This window comes from Camponotus floridanus, unplaced genomic scaffold (genome assembly GCF_003227725.1).
Source record: "Camponotus floridanus strain SB8 unplaced genomic scaffold, Cflo_v7.5 scaffold31, whole genome shotgun sequence".
In the NCBI taxonomy this organism is placed as follows: Eukaryota; Metazoa; Arthropoda; class Insecta; order Hymenoptera; family Formicidae; genus Camponotus; species Camponotus floridanus.
This window is the reverse complement of record NW_020229448.1, coordinates 838,764-856,592: the sequence shown is the minus strand read 5'-3', so window position 1 is coordinate 856,592 and position 17,829 is coordinate 838,764. Positions and strand designations below refer to the sequence as shown.

The following is a 17,829-nucleotide window of genomic DNA, read 5'->3' as shown; positions in this document are numbered from 1 at the left end:
TTCTTTCTTCTCGTATATCTTTCCTGAAATTATTTAAACAATCCATTTGTGTCGATTCAGAAATACAGTCGCCAAAATTCAAAAACTTAATATATAATGACAAGATATGAAACATGGAGGTGTGAAATGCACAAATCCCATCAGGTGAAATCCCATGGGATAAGAAACTATCCCATTGGGATAAGAAACTATAGCAAAAGGAGAGACAAGATATATAGAGAGAGACAGGTAGACTACTTTAATTTTAAATGTTCGCTGTAATGAAAACTTTGTTCATTAAGAGCCATCTTAACGTGCCATACCATCTTGTCATCAAATAAATGTTCCAAATTTATCTATTGTACATTATACCAACATATTATGATGGTTTCTACCTGGGAAATAGTCCATTTTGAAGAAAATACATATAACCACATTATCCATGATTATAAATATATTATATGTACGATTGTGAGAGCTTTTGACAAGATGCAGAGATATTTTAGTAAAATTTAAGACACGTTTTCTCTCTGAAATTGCTAACGTCAATTTTGTAATGAGTAATCTAACAAATTACAAATTTTCTCTTTCAAGTGTTTTAAAAAAGATTTAATGCTCTGTTAAATAAAAATGTATAGACAACATTGTTTCTACGCAAACGTATCTATAAAATTTTCTCGTGTACACGTATAAAATAGTGCGTTAAGATTTTATTCGAGAACCGTTTCTTTCTCGAAATAATTCTTTGCGTCGATATAAGTGACGTGCACATTCGGTGCAATGTATATAAGCGCGAGCTGAAGACTAGGAGCTTCTAAATTGCTACGTCGACATGAGACTGCCTTTGGAAAATTTACGAAAGACCATATATGCGAGCACTCGGGTTAGTCCAAGTTTAACGACTACTTGATCTTGATCGTTAATGCGATGTACGAAAAACGTTCGGTCCGGTAGTGTTTTGAAATTGTATCAAATAAAAAAATGCAAAAAAGTCTCTTTATCGCTTGTTCTTTCCGTTTATCGTTATTAAATCCATTTTATATAATTTCTTTTTGTAAAGTAACTAGTATAATAATATCTGTCAAATAATCAAAATTTGACGCTTTTTCTAAATAATAGATACATAATAAAATTTGCACTTTGCATTACAACTAAATAAATTTTTAAAAACTCTACAGAAGAGGAACAGCTGAAGAAAAATATAGAAAAGAACAAAATTTGCGCGATCAATAATGAATTTAATTTTTGAAGAATTTGCAGAATTATTGCCGGGCGGGAAGAGAGAGAATATTCGAGGAAAAGTAATAAGAATATAAATTACAAAAAAAAGGAAGAATTGATGCGATAAAACGATGCATCGCGTCGATCGACAGGACGTGCGGCGAACGAAAGGATAAAGAGAAAACCGAAGGAAAGACCGCGCTAACTATGGCAAGCAGCCATATACGAGCGGCCGCTCTTTGATTATCCGCTGGTTGGTATAATAACAAGTTCATGAAGATGTTGATGCGCATGCGTACACGTTACCGCCCCCTCCCTGTCCGGCGATCTTCGAATGACGCACACCGACACACGTTGGAATAATATACTTCATTTACATACTTATAGGGGTCTCGCACAATCATGGGTCGAAGGAAAACCCTTCCATCGTGGGACGCTTCTCTGCCATATTCATTAGACTCGCCCTTTCCATCCTCTCTTCTCTTCCTCTCCTCCATCGAATAGCTCCCTCTCTTTGTTTTCAGGGTCTCCTTTTCGTTCTTTGTTGGAGCAATCTTCTTCATCTTCTCTCGAACACATCCCTCGTGTCCTGCGGAATCCTCTCCTCTATCTTTCTCATCTCCGCCTTAATTTTCGTCTCTTATTTTTTCCCCTTTTCGCGCGCATCCTTTTTACAACTGTCTCTCAATCCTCGCGATCTTCCTTCCCGAGCGCCTCCGCCCGTTTCCATCCCAGGGCGTCCTTTATCCTTTTATCTGCGGTAGTGTCCTCTCTCCAAGCAACGTATAAGCGATCACTACTGGTAGATAGGTAGGTAGGATTCTCGAAAGTTAGCCCAAAGACGTCTTATTTGAAACAATGTTCTCTCCGCGTCCCGCTCGTAAATTCTCATTTCGAATCCTCAGACTAATATAAAATCCCACTATTCCGGACACCCACCCTTTCAGCGAAACGTGTCATCCTTTTTCGTAATTTTTTTTCCTTCGCAGACTCCACCTCCGGGCAGGTATCCATTTCTTTGTTCACCTTAAGCATATCTGATATAATCTTGTATCAGGGGTCCTTTCTTCTTACAATTGATATTGTACACAAATCGTACACATTTATAACATCCAATTTATGCTTGAAAAATACCCCTGCTTGAGATCGATATTATCGTTTCATCCGAGTTTGGGTGACATTCTTCGGGAGTATCTCGCACGATCGTAACGTGCTTTAAATTTCCGAGTCAAATTTCTGAATCACGCGAGTGAATTGGCGCCCACCGATAGCTATCGGCGGACATTGCGTCACAAGCAGGCATCCTTAATCGATCGTCCAACGCCACGTTGGTACTCGGAGATCTCCTCTTCCCGTCGATGCTCGACAGGTAAAAGCGATGGCGACCAAACAGACCGGCGTTTACGTTACATCACGATCTCTTTCCCGGCGATAAATCAGAGAGCCCGAAGGTGCGCGACACGCGAGTCGTAATATTTAAGTTAATAGCTCGGTATAATAAAGTTAATGGCTTCATGATAGCTATTCGCGAGGGACAAGCAGAACCGACTGTCGCGTTCGCGAGTGTCGACGAGCCGCGGCTGTTTCGTCATGAATACACTTGAGGCATTCTCTCTTCTGGACATGTGAAAGCGCGAGTGCAGCAAGTCCGACGCGACAGAGAGAATCGGTTTGCATGTCGGCTCGCGTGATAGTCCGGACCACTTTCAGTGCCTTCACCCATGGGCAAGAGAGAGAGAGACTTGCCTTTATCACCTTATAAAAGGATCTCACGCACGCGGGCGTAAATAATGACGCCCGATGCGTCTCTCCAGAAGATACACAACACGCGTGGTATCTACGCGGAACGAAATTGCATTTCGCATAACACTTCTATCGCGGCCGATGATAAGATCCTTTTAACGTCTCGGAGAGATGGGCATTGCGAAAACACGATTGAAATTTTCGAAAAGGAATTTCTCACTTGTTCGATTAATCTCGCTTGTGATAATAAATTTCATTCTACTATCCAAGTGATAAGAAATGATTAGAAGTTATTGAGAGACGCAGAATTCTTGATTCGTTTCTAAGATGTTAGGAAAATATATTTTTATATTTCCCTCAGTATATTCATCAATAGATAATGTACGATATCGATATAGTATCTTTCGACATTTGTTTTCATTGTTTTATAAATTAGCGGTTTTACGATTTTAACATTGAGGTAAATGTATTGTTAAATTGGAGATTATATTTAATTAGAATAAGATTTTTCATTGTTTAAGAAATTCATCAGAAAAATTGACGCGTTCATTTCTTTTACTTTTTATCGGCACAAAATTAAAAAATCGCTCTATTGTTATCAATTTCATTTAAAACAAAAATTTATTTCTAACTATATGTCACAACATTTTTCTGTAATATCAAGAACTTTCGTATAGCTTTCACGAGAAAAATATTAATTAAATTCCTGTAATGTAATTCGATGCGTCATGCAGCTTTATTCTTTAGATTAATTTAATGATTCTAGTACTAAGAGGGAGGAAAGATACGACTCGCTATAAATAATCCGCATTCGCTTATCAGGATAATTTCGAGATTGCTTAAAAAATATTATGACATTTTTACACGTCGTATAATATTTGTGATATAAAAATATTTATCATTGCTCATTTCTTTAAATACAAGAATTTTCGATGTTTTCATTTTTCCACGAATAAAAACGCACAGTATTAAAATTTATTTTAAAGAAAATTTAAATATAAAAAATTATATAAAGTTTTTATTTCTACGAAAAACTTTCTATTACTATATATAACTACTTTTCTAATTGCTCGAAAAACTATTGAAATTTTGATCTTATTAAAGAAAAAGCATTAAAATTTAACAAAAGATATCTCTATAAGGATGAAAGATGTGTGCTTTCACAAATTATGTTATATAGTATAATTACATTACAGACTAAAGTAATTTATAACACAAGATATGATAAATGAAAATAAATAACGAAGAAATGCAATTGAATCATTTAAATGATAATACAATAAATAGATATTAATTAATATTTTGTAATATTAAATCTTTATAATATTATATCTACAAATAGATATTAATTAATATCAGATTTTTTTACACATTAATATTAGATAGCACACATATTTTTGTCTTGTTAAAAAAGTTTATAAATCATTTTGCGCGAATTACCAAATAAAATTAATTTTTTTAGCTTTTCATTATCTTGTGCATTTGAATCGGAATTTTTAAAAAAGATTTTATATAAAATATTTACCTTTAATAAGCTGCAAGTTAGGCGGTGAACCAATGATGACAATTCTTCTTCGCCACATGAGGAATCCTGTAATAAAAATAATATATTAATATAATGTGTACATATATGTATATGTTCGAATATTTTCAACCTAACAGTTATTAACTAATAAAAATTTATATACAGATCAATAAAGACGTTTAATAAAAATACTTAATCGAAAGAAAGATGTTAGAAACGTTTTAATATTAATCAGATATTAATAATCTTAAGGATTAATAATTTTTTAATTAATAACTTAAAACCTTTTATTTCCTAATTCAATTTTAATTCATAGTTTGAAACATTATGATTACTTATTACAATTATTTATCTATTATAAAAAAATTTATTGTATTTATTTAAAAAATTATACTTTTTAACGTGTTTACATTAAATTTCATTAAACAACAAAGAAATGCCATATTCTTCTACAATTGTACATTGTAATGTTATTTATTATAAAAGAACAATTTTATGAATTTTCTTCATCTTGCTTGTAATAATTAAATTTATTTTAGGATTATTAAATTTTTCTGATCGAAATTAATTAAGGTACAAAATTTCGATAAACACATATGATAAATCACATCTTGATAAATAAAATAATATTATAAATATTGTTATTATAACATCGATTAGAATTAAATGGAAAATATTAATACTTATATCAATAAATATATTAATGTTTCAATGTTCAAATGTGAACACGCAAATCACCTGATTATCAACTATTGTCGACAAAGCAACGAAACGGCGAGAAACCCGTCGGAATCTGGCGGCGACGGTAAACATGGCGAACTATGAAGAATTCTTTTCCTTTACACAAATGTCCACAAATTCACGTTATTATCGATTGACTGTGCAAATAGTCGTCAGCACGCCGTGCTGCCGAAACGAAAACTGAAATCTGTTTCTCAGGAGATGCATTGGTAACACGTATAAATGAAAAGAATCAATGCAATGGAGCTGCGACGAGTCCTTGAATCTCTATTCGTCTCGGCAAATGCGGGTTGATAGAAAAAAATTGGAGTATTGGCGGAAGAAAATCCTTTGTAGGAGTGGAAAAAAATTCTTAAGTGATTTATAGCGATTCCTCAATTGTCTATTTGGCCTTGGCCATGAAGAATTAGGTTCTCCTCGTAAAACACGCAATTTTGAAATATATTTTAAGCTAATACTATATCTCAGCAAGTAATTATACATTTTAATGTTAAATTACCATTATGTTAAACGTTTTTATATAAATATAATTAATGATTAATACAAGTATTTAAGTAACATTTATATGAGTCATTCCAAATTTGAGTGTAAAGATTATATTAGACTTTTGGCATTGCAATTGTTCCACTTAAAATAAAAATTTTACACTTTGTACAATTATATAATAAATAAATATTAATTCAAATCAAAGAAAATTAATTTTATTTCTCGAAAAATATCGAACAGATATAAAATAATTTTTTATTTTATATGGATTATATTTCTCTCATAATATATAATAATAATATACAATAAGAATATGTTATGCATATATATAAAATACTGTGTATTTATTGTAAATTATTTATTTTAATAATGTCGACAAATTTAGAGATTAATGTTTATTAATGTGTTTATAACAGCAGACAGCAATATTGCAGTTTACAACAAATTGTATTAATTTCATACATTTTATATATTGTGTTATTACTATTAATAATGCATAAATAATGAAAACTGGAATATATTAAATTAATAATAAGACATTTGCGCTGCCATTTCAATGCCGTTTTATAAATAGCGCGAGCTGCTTGCTATTGTATAAATTAATATTCATTTGCGTTTCTAATTGAATTATGCATCATAATGCTTGTAATAAAATATTTTATGGCAATTTATTGCGGAAAAACATAAATAATGTTACGTATTGCTTACGAACGTCTGCTCACGTTATTCCGACGGCAACGGTTCTATAAAGTAATCAAACAAGTCCATTTATCAATTAAAATCTAATATTGATAGATTATCGCTATTAGTATAATTTGCAATCATAGTAAGTTGATATTTGTGCCTTCAATTTTATAGATTAAACTATAAATCTTTCCAAATTTATACTCGAAAATAAATATTTTTGTGATACAACTTTGATCCTTGTTATTGTTACAGTTTATATGCATTATAATGCATATCAAAACATACAAAAGCTTTCTCATCTTCGAGAAAACGAATTTCTCTTCATAATTTTCAGACTTTGATAAGGTGCTTCTCTGTTGGTCTGTTGGTTCTGGTCAAGCAATTCTAGTTACTCCTTCCAATGTTTCCCCTCATGATATCCACTCATCGCAAAAGGCAATCATCCTTTCGTGTGTGACGTTATAAATCGAAAGCCATAATGCCGTCATGACAGTAGAAGGCGCCTGGCGCACGTTATTTTTATGTCAACCCTCCACTTTATTCTACTTATTGGCGCCAGATCCACACGATTGAGAGATCTATAGATTAGTGTAATAATGGCAGGTGGAAGAGTATGAATCAAACGAAAACTGACGTTCTACAGAAAATATAATAGCTAGGCTAAATCAAGAAAGAGATAGTCAAATAAAAATTCAAATATAATCTGCAGATAGATTTCATTAATGTTCGTTTCACTTTCCATAAACTCTCGTTTTTTACTTTCGTATATCACTTTATTTAATCTGCATTCACTTCCATTTTCTTGGAGAGTGCAAAAGATTCTTTGAAAATTTGTTAAAGATAAAAAGACACATGTGATATCTCTGTGCATAATATTTTTAATATTAATAATAATAAACGAAATTAAAGACATTCCAATTTTGTATGCGTTATACATGAAAGCATTTAAATCTCACACGCAGGTAAAGGTGAATTTGACATTCTCACCGCTAGCAATCGACTACCAATCCGTTGATTCGACGCTAAAAATGCAGGTAGACGCGAACCGGGAAAAGAAAAGAACGACGGTAGGATAGGAGGGAGCGAAAAAGGGTGGTCCTTCGAGCTCGCGGAGGGCAGGCCGAAGGAAAAGACCGCTTGCTCGTTTACCGCCTGCCAGGACGAAAGGGCGAAGGTAAAAGTAATCGCTAGCATGCGAAGCACGCCCCAGGCTTCGTACACATTCTCGGCTCGTAATATACGACTTCCGTACGTTGATGGGATATTCGAAAAATCCTAGAACCTCGCCGGAGCGATAGGAGTAATGGAAACAGCTGACGAGGATAAAGGAGTAGCAGGAGCGTGCATGTGCGATGTTGTGTCCGCGGGACTCGCGAAATTGAGTTTACTTGCCTTACTTGTCAATTTCGAAACGGTGAAAATATATCCAGTCAGCCAACTGCCTACGAAGCTGCTCTGTCGTGTTGCCAACAATTGTTGACAATGATACAATTGTTGGCAACATGACAGCAGTATGATTAATTAGTATGACTAATCTGGCGTTATTATCCCGGCGTAATATATCCCCTTGTAAATATAATTATATGCATACACCTCCGTTAATTAATTTAATAATACAAAAATCTCGAAATAAAAGCACCGACGCTAAATAATCTAAAGTTGAGGTACGAAGAGGAGAGTGTGACGGGTTTGCATTTTTTTCTTATCCGAAACTCGTAAATTCGACGAAGAGTAATTAGCAATTACCGGCTTAAGTGTCGGAACGCTATTACGAAGTACACAGACAATTCGATAAGCGGAGGAAAGCGTGCCTTATCTAAGACAGATGACATATTTCAGCGCTTTGCGAATAACGCATCGTGGTTTCGCCGGCGTATATAAGTATCATGCACCGACGGAAATATTCCTTGGAATATACGATACGTCAACTCGTACGTGTCACTCCGGACGGTCTTCGTGCGTTGGTGTACAAGTGCTTCTCATCGAAAGGAATGCGAGTCATTCCTCAGCCGGACGATCCAGCTTCGTGAAACGTGTCCAGGAGCTGTTAAGCAGGATGCAGATAATCCCAGTGTTTATCGCCCGTTGCCGAAGAAAGAGGACCAGCTTCCAGCAAATGGCATCCCGATGGTGGCCATTTTTTTAAAATGGTCCTTGCCGCGCATTCGCGCGTCGTCCCCAGGACACGCGGATGCAGCTGGCTGTAATCTGGCACTTGGTCGTCCTCGTCCTCGCTCGAAAGACATAAGAGGCTTCTTCGTTCCCTCCGCAAAGCCGGAAACGTCATGGATTATAAACTTCTTCAGTCACCGCGGAACCGCCCCGGACCTTCCCTCCGACTTCGATCGCGCTTCCCCTTTGTCGGGGCTCCCACGTGAATACAATTATACGATGTTTGGAGGAAGAACGTCACCCTCCGGACGTCGGAATGAGCAAATGTCTCTGGTTGCATCTCATATTTTACAAGTTATTAAACACGCCTCTTTGTCCCCGTTGCGTTCTTCTAAAATGTCTACTCGAATTTTGTCGGGCAATATCTCTCCTTATAAAACAATTTATGTTTCTGATCTGACGTTACACGCTTAAATTTATGTCCCCGCCGTAAAAGCTTAAAGAACCTACTATATAATAATACAAAAATATTTTCAAAAAATTTTTACCTAGACAGATTCACGCAAGATATTTAGATATAAAAGATATATTTACGTAAAAAATATAAAAGGATTTCAATTTTATCGATATATTGCAATTATTTTCCATAACAAAATTTTTTTGATATCAACGAGCATCTCATTCCCTCTATATCTTAATCACATTTCACGCCTAGCAAGATCTAATCTTTGTCAAAGTGTCTGGCAAAATAGAAGGATGTACGCAGAAGGATGAGAGCTTGACGGAACTGCACAAGGGCAACTCAAAAGAACGTGGAATGGGAAGAGAAGCGTAAGGGAGGAAGAGGGAAAACTCAGCTCGTTTCCAACCGTAGGATAGGGAAGAGAAATACGCGCTCGTAAAAGACGAAGCGTAGTCCCTAAAGAAAATACGAATTAAAGCAGCTAGTCGGGTGATCGAGAAAACTTTTATATAATCGCTCCAGGAATTAAACGCGGTGGATGCAAATGCCACGATTTTATATTTACAGTGATAACGATAAATGATTTTAGTAATAAAATAAACGCTCTATGTATCTTATCGTTAGATCATTACAGAAAGCGAATAATAATAATATTAAAAATATTATTAAAAATTTTATATTAAATCCTTAATGATATTATTAAGAATTTAAATTATATAATATTTATGCACACGTCAAACGGAATAAATTTATATTATTAATTTGGCGTACACGCGAAAAATTCGTGTAATGAATTCTGTATGTGTACTTTGTCTTTGAAGGACCTCGTTGGATATAAAAAAAAAACCATGGTCACGGCAGATTACCGAATGTCTCTCCCCTGTTAAAACACCGAAAAGGCCGAATATCTCTCCGCTCACGCATATTCACCCCAAACAACGAGTATTAACTATAGATAACCGGAGTACGTCCCTCGAAACGGAGCACGAGATACAATAGCGACGTGCGGTTTCAACCCTTTCTTCCCTCTCCCTCCCCCTCCTCTCGGTCGGATTCACCGCGCTAGAATAATGTTGAAACTCGGAGGAACTGCTCGTAAAGCCCAACCTCCCCCTCCGTATTTAATTTACTGAATAATTGGAATCAAGCTGCCTCATTTGTGTGCCCGACGCGGCCTTCTCTCGCCTTCCGCTTCCCCCCTCCCCTCCTCCCCCTCCGTATCCGAAACGATGGCGAAACCCGCCCTGCAATTTCCAGCCCCCATGGATGTCGGGCGTTGGATCCTGCGGGAGCTTGATGAGGAGATTTGTGCGCGCTCATAAAACCCACCTCGATCCATCCCGGCCCTCCTCAACGTCATCCTCCGCCTCTCGTTCTCTCTCTCGCACTCTCCATCCCTCTTTCTACCCTTCTCTCCTTCACTCTTTCCTCTCTCTCTCTCTCTCTTTTTCTCTCAGTCTTCGATCCTAGTATGGAGGTGAGAGATGGTCAGATAATGGAACGCCCGCATGGAGGGATTACCAATGTTAAAAGGGTTGGCTGGTCCGACCAAATAAGCAAAATTCAAGGTTGATACTGTTTCTTAATCGGATAGCTACGAGCGCTGAATTGTAATGAGCCTACGCGTTCCACGTAATTTACGCATCTTCTCCCACGTGAATGAAAAATAGTAGTCGAATTTTTTTGCTGCCAACTTGGGCGTAAAAAGATATTAATATAATTTGATATATTTTTCATGCGCGATGGGAGCGAGATAATTAACAAATTTCTCGGATATTTTCAAAGAATTTAACAGGACTTTCCGAGGAATGTGCACTCCAGGTTTCTAAAAAGTCGGACTCTTGCACGCATCAAGATTTACATGTTGAACTGCGCAACTTTCAGTTTCTCGCGAATGTATTAGTAAGTGGTGTTAGCTGGAGGGAGAAGATATCGTAAGCGGGCAGTCCCTATTCTTACTTGCGCATGCGTCTTTCCAGCGCCCAGAAATCGATGGCGAAGTAGCTGGCTGCCTGGCTCCAGTCACGATATAACTAAATGATGAGAAAGAATAAAAAAAACAAAGAGCAGTCCGGCGTCAGACAATATTTTTTTTTTGCATTCACGAAATATCAAGAGAAATATCATCATCTACCAATTTCAACCAAGTGGTGTTACACATACGCAGGTTTCATTACATGTAATAAGATAATAAGATAAAAATTGTAATAAAATAAAATATATGTCTAATAAACGAGATGTCATAATTAGACACATTGCTTATTTATTTTATGCAACTTTTACATGAATAGGCCTTTATAAATCGTAAGCTGAAAAAGTATATATGATAAGTAGGCAATAATTCTTGCTCCAACTTTAACGCAATTTTATTGTGATTTTACGTTTTAAGCGGTTGTAAACACATACCTTCAATAATTATATGCTATCTTTGGCATAATTATATTTCAATGTCCGAAAGTTCATTTTTAAATCAGCCTTCAATTTTACGCTGTACGATTATATTGCTCGTACAATATCATTCCTTGACGCATCGTCAATTTTGCAGCGTCAGCATTCGACATCTCAACGATCTCTGTTGGTTTCGTTATAAATTATAAGACTAGACAGAGAAAGAGGGAGAGAAAGAGGGAGAGAGTTCAAAGATGATACGAATTCGAAGGAAGAATGAGAAAGATATCATTGTGCGGAAACGCACGAATAAGGAACGCGCTCGCGATTCCTGGGTGGTCTCCTCCTCCTCTCAACCTCTTCACCCTTCCCTCCCCCGCCAGTCTCGATCGTCCTCGTCGTCCTGTGCACCGATGCATCGCGACGTGCAAATACAAAACCGCACGGAGCATAAAACACGTGGGAATCACAAACACGCGTGCACGCGCGAGCCTCAGAAAAATATATACCTCGAACGGGAGGAAGAGGAGAAGGAGGGAGAGGGGAAGAGACGTAGAGATGCGCACTGCTACAAATTAACCGTGGAGTCGCTGGAATCTTCCATCTCTTCCCCCTTCGCCACACATCGCCTCCTCTCAAACCAATTCCTTTCTCAAGCCGATGCCTCCCCCCCCCGCGGCTCCCCCCGAACCTAATCCTTTCCCCGCGTCCCCCTGTCCCTCGTTATTCTCGTTCCTCGCCTGCTCTTCCCTCCGAATGAGAACGTGCTTGTGCCTTTCTCTTCCCCGCCTCCTGCATCGCTCGCTCAGGATGCGTGTGCACGGATGCAGGCTACCATCGAGAGGCGAAGGCGAATGCCTGATAACGTTGCGCGCTCGACGAGCTCAATAATTACCCTCGCACATGCCGGTTAGTTAGCTGACTCGCTATACAAGGAATAAGTCTGTGTATGTACGCTTCGCAAGCTTGATGCGTTCGCTAGTTAATTTTAGTTGCCCTTCAACGATCCGAGTATCTTTCCCTTCGTTTAATAATAATGTTGAAGTTATATATGTGATAAAAATGCACGAGAGCAAAATTGCAAGTCCCCAACTAACGTAATATTTCGCTAAAAACGCAGTCGATTGATCTCTTTCTATCTCTTCGTATATGATTATTACACATGTGAAAAAAATTTTAAATATAATAGAATAAAATGTTACATAATTTTTTTTTCTGAAATCGATGAGGAAGAAAATGATTTTTTTACATCTCAGATTTAATATTAATTTATAAATGTCTCGATTATAAAATGATCGTATGAAATATATCTTTTATCGAAGTTGTGTACGAATTCTCTTATAATATACATATATTGTGATAGTATAGTAATATATTATAAAAATTTCAGACATATAATATTTAATCATACACGAAAAATGCATTTTTCTTCTTCATATATTTTTTCATATATTTCTATTCGTGTGCTAACGCATTATTTATCATATTTATTTATCATATTGTTATTTAGTGATAAAATATATATAAGTGTGGAATTTTTTGTATAATTTATATGTTTAATCAAAGTTTTAGATATATATGATTTTTCTTTGATATATAATTTACTAGTACTTTACATGAAATAGAAAAATATTGTATATTAAATATTATTTTAAATAATAGAAACGTGTATTTAAAATATGCGACAGTGCTTCTTGGCAAGGCTAAATCGTGGTACATTTCGTAACTACGTATCCAACATCCCCGTTGATAAGCGGTTCTGAAGAGATGTTGGTATCGAAACCGCATTTTCTTCCTTACCAGCAGAAACTCTGAGATCTTACATAGGTAAAATAAATCTCTTACCTGCTGCTAGTGGAAGCAATGCAGGTAAAATATTTAATATGACATACTTTAATATAGATATAAAAACAAGCATTTTACTAAAATACAAAAGCAATGTTTTTTTAATGGAAATAAATAATGTTAATGAAAAAATTTATATATATATATATATATATATATATATATATATATATAATTATTTATAACTTGTCATATCACACATTATTGAATTTAGTGAAAATTATAACACTTGTACATGATATTTAATATAATATTTAATATATATATATATATATATATATATACATACATATATATATATATATATATATATATATAGATATTTAATATATTTAATATATATATATATATATATATATATATATTAAATATTATATTAAATATCAATGTTAAATATTATATTAAATATCATGTACAAGTGTTATAATTTTCACTAAATTCAGTAATGTGTGATATGACAAGTTATAAATAATTCTTAATATTTTTTCACATTAGATATATTTAGTTATTACCTTTAAACAGTGAGAAAATTACATAAACGATGAAACCAGTATTGTACGCTTAAAGCTATAATAAAATTATTTATTTATTTAAAAATAAATTACTTGATATATGTATATGTTAGATGTTCTGTTTCATCAGAATTTCATTATGTTTTTAAATTTTCATCTTTCTTAAAATTTTAATAAAATCAAATCGTATATAAAAAAGCAAATACATGATTATTAAATAAGAAAAATGAACTTATATGATAAAATCATATCATATTTTATATAATAAATTATATTATATATGGTAAATCGAGGCAAAATTTATTCTCAGTTTTGAAAACTCAGTATTTTCTACTTTATTTCATGGAAAATTTAAAATAATTTTATGGCAATTAAATAAAAAAATTAATCGACTATTGTATTCGAAAGAATATTCTAGTCTGAGAAAATGCTAAAAATGTTCAACTCGTACACAGACACATACATATACAAGCTATCGAATTTTACACATATAGTGGTAGTCTCGTGAGTCTAGTGTGAATCATGTGCGCACGCATGAAACCATGATGGCCGTCGAAGATGCTCTGGTAGAGGGAGAAAACATAGATGTTAAAGAAATGGAGAATAGTGGGGTTGAAGTAGGAGCAATGGATCTCAGGTAGGGATGGCGAATGAAAGTTTCGCAGACGCTATTGGCGCCATTTTCACAGAGGCGAGGCGTTATGGAACGCAAGACGGCCATCATGGATTTCAGCATGGCTGCTATGGAACAGCGAGCTATACTCGAATTGGATTCATTTGGAAAAATGAAGCATAAGCTATTGAATCAAAAATGAAAAAAATGGCGAAATTATAATTTATAATTAATACACTATAATAAAGAGTGATGTCTTCTGTCTTTAATAATATTATTTATAAATAATTTTCATTATCTGTAGTAAATTTTAATTCAATATATTTCAATAATTAAATATTTTCAATCATTTTGATTGTATCATTTTATCAAATTTAAAAATTATTGTATTTTTTAATTTACAAACCGATATGAATTTAAGTAACAGTTAAACAATGATATAATTTGTCAAAAATACAATAAAATTTAAAATTAATTAATTTTTCTCAAAATTATCTATTTTATCTAAACACAAATATTCGTGTGTAATTTTATCTATCATTTTAGGCATGGAGGGATTCCTTCATCCTCAATCAACGTCGTATTATGACTTAATATATTAGCAAAATTTAATTAGTTTTTGTTATTAATAAAAATGTTTTACCCAGAGCATGATATCAATGTAACAAGCAAGAAGTAAGAATCATCGTTCACCTGTTCATAAGGTCAATAGGTAATGTGATAACGACCGTTCATAATGGTTGACGGAGGAAGGAATTACCGTGCAAACCGACACTTAAGGTTTATCGTGTCTCTTACCATGAGGTTGTATGTATACTATTCTCTTAAAAGTGAACGGTAGTGAGTTGTAACAAGATTATTGACTTTAAATCGTAGCGAATGACCCTATTGAAGCTACAAATATATTACCGATACCAGAAAGCTAAATAGGTATATGTGCAATATATCTATGAAAATGGCTAAAGCGTGCAAATCACTTTATCACACAGAGACACAAGTGTGAAAACTGAATGAAATAACTACCTGATGCTTGGAACTTTGGAGACATTGTAACAATGACAGAGAATATGACATGAATTTATTTCGAGAAAAATGATGACAATATAATTTATGTAAAAACGTATAAAATATCTTGGTTTTGTTTTAATTTATATTTTTATATAATATTATGTTTATATGATATATCGTTTAGCTTTAGCAAAAAAATGCTTAAAGCAAGAAATATGCATAACTACAGATATTGAGCTATATATAAATTCTCAAATATTGCGTGAGAATTGAAGATAATTTCCATCACGAAATCGCGGATTTTTTTTATTTATTATTTCATGGAAAACGATAAAGATTTCATGCATTATTTTAAAAACTTTATTTCAAGCTCCACTCGCCAAATCTATTAGCCGTGTCATTGTGTGGTTGATAATACACAATCTAACATAGATTCTCTCGCGAGTAAATGAATAAAAAATTTAAAGATAAGTGAAACCCTATAAAGTGACGTCAGCCTGTGATAAGATCACGGGCTAATATCGAAGGTTAACTAATTTCTATTTGCTGTAAGTGATTGAAATAGCAATGAACGATAAGAGAAACATATTTGTTCAATAATATTTCAATAATTAATTCAAATTAATGTAAACACGAAAGAGTCAATGATAAATGTTTATGTTAATTATTTATAAATCATATACATTTTTATACATCGCATACGTTTTTTCATATGTTTCACAAAACTCTTTTATATAATAATATGATAAACTCGTATTCATATTAAACTTCTTTCTAATAATCAATTCGATTAATAAACTTAATCATCTTCGATTTATCATTTTATTTAAAATTAAAGAAACAAGACTTCGGAAGTAATATTGCTAAAAATAAATTAAAGCATATCAGACGATGGAAATGCATAACATTCAATTATAATTATCTGTGAAATATCTGTCTTTGATTATTTTAAGTGACTAACGCAGCTAATATACGCGGCCGGAAAGCCAAATATACACGAAGAAGACATAAGCGAGAAATACTGACACGAGTGCAGGTGTTTATGAGCAAAATAATAACCAGGCTTTATGGAGCCTGACAAGCGAGCACTATTACATTGGTCGTAATTGTAATGATTATTATATAGTGCGATTATGCGGTTGGTGATTCTGCATACGCACATAAGTTTAACATTCTAAACAAATTTACTAGTCTCATTAACAAAGTAATTTTTGTCCGCATAAACGTATGCAAACGTATGCATGTTTTAATGAAAAAAAATTACAAAAAGAATTCTACTTTACCTAATAATTTCCTGTTACATGTATAAATTTCTCAACAATAATTTTTGAAATATTCGAAAAAAAAGACCGAAATGTATCGCTTTATCTCACTAATAAAATGACTCGAAGAAGGTATTCAAAAATATAAGAATTAATTTTGATACAAAGCTAATTTTTTGTTTAATAAATGTATCTAAATCTTTAGCAAGTAAGCACAAAAAAGACTTTACAACATATATTTGTATTTCCGTAACCCCAAACAAGACTAATAAATCGTTTCCCACAGTTACACTTTCAATTTCATCGTCCAACATATTAAATACTTTATGATCTTTAAATACACATACACGTAGCACATATTACCGTGTGTATGTACGTGTTCGTCTTCATCTGTATTCTCTGCTTTATCGCTTATCGTATCTGCAAATATCATCGAGTTAAATGTAAATAAAACCGATCGTGTATGTTACGACACAATTCTAGGCTAATATCAAAAAGTGCGATGCAGTGATAAAATATACGATGCAGTGCAATATCCTACGTGAAAATCACATAAAATTCACGCGTCTTCCTCCTTATATCGTATAAAACTGTAATTCATGTACAATTCACGTATTACGCGCAATAATACGAATTTAAAGTTGCCAAAGTGAAGAGACTGACTCTCGCAATTTATCGCACAATAACGCGATATTTGACCGACAAATAGGATAATTTATTCTATAAATATATTTAGGATATTTATAGGGTAATTTAAATACAGGCAAGAAATGCGACGAATCGAAAAACATTTTTCCTCGCGAGGACACGTCGCAATTCTGAAAATTTCGTACCGTTATGCACACAGATTTCACGGGGCTTTGCACAGTGACTCTGTGTCCCATCTCGAGAACTATTCTCTAATTGATAGAGCAAACCAACTAATGAGAAAGTCTAACGGGCGACTGCGGCGCCGACCCACGCCTGAGACAACTTAATTTCTTCCCGACCTTTCCGCTCATTGTTTTTTTTTTATGTGATATATCGAAATGCATGAAACTAGTGCATTAAACTAAATTAATTAATAATTAATTTGCATAAATTCTCTGCAGGATTTGGCACTCACGTGCAACAATTCGTGACAGTCGCAAAGTGACATTTCTCGTTACGTGCACGCATAATCTCTCTGAGATTATAATAAAATAAGATACTTGCCTAATGTGACAAACATTAGTTGAACAATGCATTTGCGACATGTATAAAAA

General features: G+C 34.0%; 1 protein-coding gene across 1 annotated transcript in view; it reads right to left on the bottom strand.

The window, feature by feature from the left end:
• LOC112638500 overlaps nt 1-17,829 on the bottom strand; it is a 47,042-nt gene that overhangs the window by 28,291 nt on the left and 922 nt on the right. The window contains exon 2 of the mRNA XM_025410353.1: nt 4,469-4,534. Coding sequence (XP_025266138.1) covers nt 4,469-4,534 — 66 coding nt within the window. The remainder of the gene's footprint in view (nt 1-4,468; nt 4,535-17,829) is intronic.